Below are 6,397 nucleotides of genomic sequence, written 5' to 3'. Positions count from 1 at the left end.
GCCGCAAGACGTTCCTGCTGAGCTCTGTCATGTACGTCTCTCTCCCAGTGCTGCTGCGCGACAAAACTCGCCTCCGGCATTTTCATTCCTACATGCCTTTGCACGTCATGGTCTTGCTCTCTGCTTCTTATTGGCTCCTCTTTGTCTGCGTCCCTGACCCCTCCGCCTACCCATCCGTCACACAGGGGCACAAACACACACACACACACAAGTACGTCAACCTCCCCCTCGCTCAAACTTCTTCTGGCAAGCCACACACGACTGTCCCGTCCGACCTTTCCTCTTCATCTGCAAGCTGCTTTAGTCCGCCACACCTCGTACGTCCCTTTTCTCTTTCTTCGGTTTTTGTCCTCCGCTGCTCTCTCACCCTCTTGTCGCCACACCGACCGACAAGACATTGCCAGGAGCCGGCGACGACAGCGTTCTCTATCTCTCTCTTTTTGCTTCTGTGTGTGTGTGTGTGTAGCGGGTATGATAAACGTTGAGTCGCGTAGCGAGAATGTTCTTTATCTACCCCACCCCGCAGTACCCGCGTCGGGCACTGGAGTTTGTTTTCAAGTCCCTCTACATGTTTGCCAACACCATGCACCTGATCAGCTTGGTAGTTCTCATCTCTGACTTCTACACCCGCTTGAGCAACTCGATGCCGTCGTACTACACCAACAGAGACCTCGTCATAAGCGACGCCATCCTTTTGGTCATGGAGAACTGCATCTACACTGGAAGCATCCGGCTAGGCAACGTCCACGGTACGGTGGAGGTGACCGCAGGTAACATCGGCTACGGCCTCATGACGACGGCACAATACGTAACGGGGCTTTTCGTGCTCGAGTTTTTGCTCCTCGTCAACAACTTCCTCGTTGCGTTCAACTACACCAAGGGCAACCGCCACCTTCGCATCTTCGGCGTACACGTCCCCCTCTACCACATTACCGTGATGATGACGCAGGTGTACTCCATCGCCATTGTTGTGCTCGTCTGGGCCTTTGACGGTAACCGGCAGCTCTTTCAGCGTGCGCTGCAGCACTGTGCGGAGGAGATGCGGAAGACTAGGTACGAACAGCTGCTGAAGAGCGAGTTTGATGGCTACACAATCTTCTCCACGGCCGTGTACTGGCCGTTTGCGGCGACATGCGTGGCCGAGCTCATCTACGTCTCTGCGGTCGTCTTCTTGTGTTACTTCTCCAACGACGAGGGCATCATCTTGTTCTCCGAGGCGGACGCGCCGTGGGAGTCGCGCGGGCTCCTCTGCAACACAAGCAAGCCGCTGCTGAAGCTGCACACGGCACAGCGCAACGCCATCATCGAAGACGCCCGCAACGCGATCAAGGAGGGGCAGAAAGTGCGGATTGTTCGCTCCTACCAACTCATCACGGAGGAGGCCTTCGAGGCGCTTGTGCAGGCAATGCGGGAGCAGGTGGCACGGGCCTTGAAGGAGAAGCAGTTTGAGCAGCTGAAGAGGACCTTCGGTGACAATGAGTCGCAGTTGGACAACATGGGGTTTGCTTGGAGGGAGAATCTGATGGCTTCTCACCTCGACGAAGTAAGCGGCGGCGTCGGGAACGGGTTAGGCAACAGCTTCAAAGCCGGACCAGCGGATCAGTTCTTCAACGTTCCCTTTGAAGACTACTTCACGGACAACGGCGGCGCCGCTGGTAGGCCGGAAGTGCCCTGTAGCGTTGATCCCCTTTCGATCCAGGAGGGTGGTCTCGGCGATGACGACGGCGCCTACGGCGACGGGAACAACGGCTTCATGCTTGACCCCGCAGATGGCGGCAGTGAAACCGTAGATGCATGGTCGCCGCGAGAGGGCGCGAACATGGTGAACACCGTTGGCGAGATCTACGACCCGCCTCAGCCGCAACAGCACACCCAGCATGCGTCGCACACGAAGCATAGGAGTCGTCGCCGCCGCCGACGCGGCGATCACGCCGAGGAAGACGACGAAGACTACCAGGTGGAGCCAGATCCGCGCGACCCTTCGCAGCAGCAAAGAGGCGACGGCAAGAGCGACATCGATGGTGGGAATGCGTACACAAGTCGGTCAAATTACTTTGATGCCAATGATGACATGGTGTATGTCGCCAATGACATGGGAGGGAGCGGAGGCGGCTACGTGTCTGGCGCCGGCCCTGGGGGCAGGCTAGATGGTACAACTGGCAACTACCCACTCAGCACACGAGAAAGCCGGCAGCGGCAACAGAGCCGTGGGCGGCAAGCAGGACTTGAGCAAGAGGATGACGTAGCCGATGAGCTCTCTGACGAGCTTGGCTGAGTACGTCTGGCAGCAACGAAAAAAATGTAGGTTTCCCTGTCTTTTTCTTTTCTCGTGCTGTCGTCACTGTCTGTGTTCGCGTCCTTCCTTAAATTCGATTCCGCCACCGCCACCGCCCCCCCCCTTTCCTGTCTCTGCTCGGCTCCCTCCCTCCCTCCCTCTTTCACTTTTTTTTGGTTTTGTGGAGGGAGGAGGAGGAAGAGGAGGAAGGGTTGCTGTGTTTTTTCGTTTTTTTTTACTCGCTTTCCATATTTCATTGCTTGCGTTGCTTCGTTTCCGTAGATGAACCGCGCGCTTTCACGCTTTGCGCCTCTTCCCCTCCCCTCTCGCCATTGCCTCCCACCACATACACACACACGCGCGCGCCAGGGTCGGGTGCTTGCTTTTGTTTTTATTGCGCTTCCGCCTTGAGGTGCTGTGCGTGTCTTATCAGGTTCATTCTTTTCCTTTAGATTTCCCTTACCCTCCCCCTCTATACCCCGGCCAATGCCGATCCACCTCAGCGTGGTGACCGGGTCACGTGCGTACGACGCAGGGAAGTCCGAGCGAATTATCGCTGCGGATGTCCGCGGTCAGGCCCTGGATGGCGCTGCGTCGGTGCGATCTGCGACAGTGCACACATTTGTGTCATCCACATGTTAGGCAAGGTGTCGGCGTGACTGGAACGTGCCCCACCTGGCCCTCGCACTGCCTACTGGTGGTGGGTGGGTAGAGTCTGAGGCAGAGGCCGTGCTCCGATGGCTGGGCCAGCACTGCACTAACGACTGTGTGTCTCCCGCTGCAGTGCGCCAGGCAATGGGGCCCGTGGCAGACAGGGGATGGAGTGGAGCCCGACTCATGTTGTATTGGCAAAGAAGCGGGTGCGTGGAGGAAACGAAAACAGCCCCTAGACCTTACTCTCCTTTTCTCTCCTCACGCCCACTTCTTTACGTGATGGCGCTATTACCGTCGTTTGAGTATGAAAGAATCGCATCTGTGTGTACGCACACACACACACACACACACACACACATTGTGCATTGTAGCTGGCGGCTTGGTTGCTGTTGGGATCCTTTCCCCTTTGGCCCTTGCCGAGGCCAACACCATTCTTCACCGCTTCCGGTTCCCTTCTTCGCTACAGGCGCCCCTCTCCACATCAAAGACCAAAAAGAGGGGGGCCACTGTATGTGCAGGAACAGTGTAACGTGCGCGAGGGCTTTGGCCGTGGTCGAATGAATGGCGCAGTGCAGAAACAGAAAAGAAGTCGACAGGCTACCGTACAAAACGACACAAACAAAAATGACGGCGGGCGACGCGGTAACGCACGCGGGGCAGAGTTACGCAGTAACCGCACAGCTTCGTCAGCGGCTCTCCTCACACCACTATCACGATGCCGGTGTAGTGCCACTTGCGTCTCCCCTTGGTGCCTCTCGTGCACCACTCGTATGATCTTTTACTCCCCCCCCCCGTTCGGATTCTCCTGTTCACCTTCTGCGTTGCTTGACTGCGCAGCGCGACTCTTTCTCCCGTGTCAAAGGTACGCCGCTCAAATCAGGGGGCAAGCGTGGGGCACAAGCAGTATCGCACGAACGCCGAGTGCTCCTCCTCTGAGCGCTGTCGCAGATGTGAGGCGGCATATTCCTTCATCTTTCATCCTTCGTACCCACGTCCATTCTGCATTTCGTACGTCGACAGATGCGTCCTTCACTCATTCAGTGCTTTCCACACCCGTTCACCCGGCAATGGCCGGCGACCAGCAACCCGGTCACGTGTGAGTGCCGGCAGCTTTATGCGCTGGTGTCTGTGTGCTGCTGCGTTCCGAACACACACCTGCTCGTGCTCCACGAGTCGGCGTACCTCAACACAAACCTCATCACATCAATGCCGAAGGGCCCAAAATACGTAGACTTCGCCATCACCCCGCGCACCACCCCAGAAGATCTGTGCAGCTTTCTTGTGAGGGCCGAAATGGCGGCAACGGGGCCGCCCTTCGCCGCTTCAGCTGGCAACGGCGGTGTAGTTGGTACGTCGACTTCAGAGGAAGTCTCCATCTCCCATGCGAGCCCGGGGGAGAGCCTTTACGAGGGGCTTGCTCCGACAGCCACGCCCACCAGCGCCTCGCAAACCAGGAGCCAGTGGTCGCCGCTGTCGCGCAGCACGGTTGCACAGCGGCATGTAGTCGTAGTCTGCCTGCACGGCATTGCCGACGCATCTGCCGCAGTGCAGTCGGCCCTCATGGACCTACTAATGTTTGAGCAAGTGCGAAACCATCATCGTGCTGTTCGAGTCCCGACCCTGCGCATCGTGGCCTTCTGCAGCAGTCGCAACTACGCGATTCTGCTGCCCGAGACGCTGCGAGCGCTCTTCACACTCTCCACATACGTCTCCACGCTCGCTAGCGATAGTGCTGTAGTGCTGCAAACGGCGACTGCGACCTCTTCGAGCATTGTGAACAAGCGCTTCATGCTGGAGGTCATGACGGCGTCCGATGGGCAGTCGTTGCTGGAGACCGTCACCCTGTCAGGTACTGTCACGCGCTACCTGCGGCACTTGCTACTGGTGGTCCGTGGTAGCGTTGCAGCGGGGATGTCGCCAGGTGCCCTTGCACTCCGTCGCATCCCCCGATGGATGACTATCTTAAAGGCGCTGGCTATCCTGTTCATGCCCGATGAGGAGTTGTTGCGCTCTCGAGTGCCGCAGACCCGCTCGACCTTGCTGCAGTCCTACTCGAGGGTGACTTCGTCGACGACTTTCGAGCGAACGATGAACTCTGCAACGCACCGGACGGAGACGCCGGTGAGCCGCTCGATGTCACCCGAGACACAAGCGGTGCATCAGCAACCGAGAGGGTTGCAGTCTGTTGGGTCCGATGAGCGGCGGCAGGTTGACCACACTGCGGCCGCTACAGTGGAGAGCAGCGAGAACTCCAAGAGCGGCGGCGGCGGCGACAGTGCGGAGATCAAATCTTTCAGCCATGTTGTGGTTTCGCCTTCGGATATAGCGTGCGTGCTGCACTGCTTGGTGGGTCACTTGATGACGATGCCGCGGGAGATGGTGCCTAGTGAGGAGATCTTGTCTGCCACCAGCACCATGATGGGCAACGCTGCCGGCTCCGGTAGCCTCGTGGAGGCGTACGGGAGGATGCTGGACGTGCATCGGTATGGTAAGGTAGGGCTCTCACTCCAAGATCCGGCCATGTGGGACGCGGTGGCGGCTAGCTGGACTCTCCGCAACCTGCACGGCATCGCAAATCCCACCACCGACCCGGTCACCGGCCTCGACAGCTCCCTGATCAGTAGCGGCACATATCAAAACTACAACACAACCCTGCGCTCGCTGGAGAGCGTGGAGGCTACAGGCGAGGCGGACCCGGGTCTACGCCGCAGTCACGGGACGCGATACGGCGGCAATCCAGAGCAGGATGCATTGGCAGCCTCCTCGCACGCACCCCACGAGCAGTGCTTCCAAACCCTGAACAACCGGCCATTCTTCTCAGTCGCGGAGGCGTGGAAGTGGACTGCCGCAAACAAGTTCGGCATCCTCGACGTGGCCTCCACCCCGATGCTAAATTACTGGGAGGTGCGAGAAGCAATACGGGCGACGCTTCTGTGTCGCAGCGCTCCCGCCCCCGGGTAGCAGAGCGCGGTGTTGTTTTCGTCTGCCCCCGCGTGCATGCCTTTTCTCCTGTGTGAACGACTGCGTCTCCACTGCGTGTCATCTTGTATTATTAGCAGGATCACTGGCGAGGAATTCGATGCGACGACGTACCATTCCGTGGGTGTTCTAGGCGGCATGCGAACGAGAAGAGGGGTCTTGCAGGGGCCAAGGTGTAGGCGGATGAAGCACGCACACCATTTCCGCGCCGTGCCCTCCTACCCCTCCTCTCCTCCCCCCCCCTCCCGCCGGCACTGCTACGGCCAGCCCAGGTAACAGACGCCGCACTGTTGCTTCGTGGCACTCTGTCCCCTCTCCACACTCCGCTTCACCCCCCCCCACCCAGTATGCGTAGGTGTCTGCGTCGCCCCACACGGCCCTCTTCCACACCGATCCAGCTGTACATCCTTCCCCGGCTTCTCTCTACCCATCCTTCGTGCGACGTCACACGACGCGGCCCCACGACGCACGAGTCGTTCGAGTGCCGAC

General features: G+C 58.8%; 2 protein-coding genes across 2 annotated transcripts; both read left to right on the top strand.

Annotated features, from left to right (window-relative positions):
* Window positions 1-499: 499 nt before the first annotated feature.
* LMJF_36_2820 (conserved hypothetical protein) lies at window positions 500-2,275 on the top strand (the record flags this gene model as incomplete). The annotated part of the gene is made up of 1 exon (XM_001686808.1): window positions 500-2,275. One exon carries the CDS (start codon window positions 500-502, stop codon window positions 2,273-2,275), a length of 1,776 nt encoding a protein of 591 aa, XP_001686860.1.
* Window positions 2,276-3,949: 1,674 nt separating this feature from the next.
* LMJF_36_2810 (conserved hypothetical protein) lies at window positions 3,950-5,890 on the top strand (the record flags this gene model as incomplete). The annotated part of the gene is made up of 1 exon (XM_001686807.1): window positions 3,950-5,890. One exon carries the CDS (start codon window positions 3,950-3,952, stop codon window positions 5,888-5,890), a length of 1,941 nt encoding a protein of 646 aa, XP_001686859.1.
* Window positions 5,891-6,397: the final 507 nt, after the last annotated feature.

The sequence above is a fragment of the Leishmania major genome, chromosome 36, assembly GCF_000002725.2.
Source record: "Leishmania major strain Friedlin complete genome, chromosome 36".
Taxonomy (NCBI): Eukaryota; Euglenozoa; class Kinetoplastea; order Trypanosomatida; family Trypanosomatidae; genus Leishmania; species Leishmania major.
The sequence above is the reverse complement of the archived record's forward strand: the minus strand, read 5'-3'. Positions and strand labels throughout refer to the sequence as shown.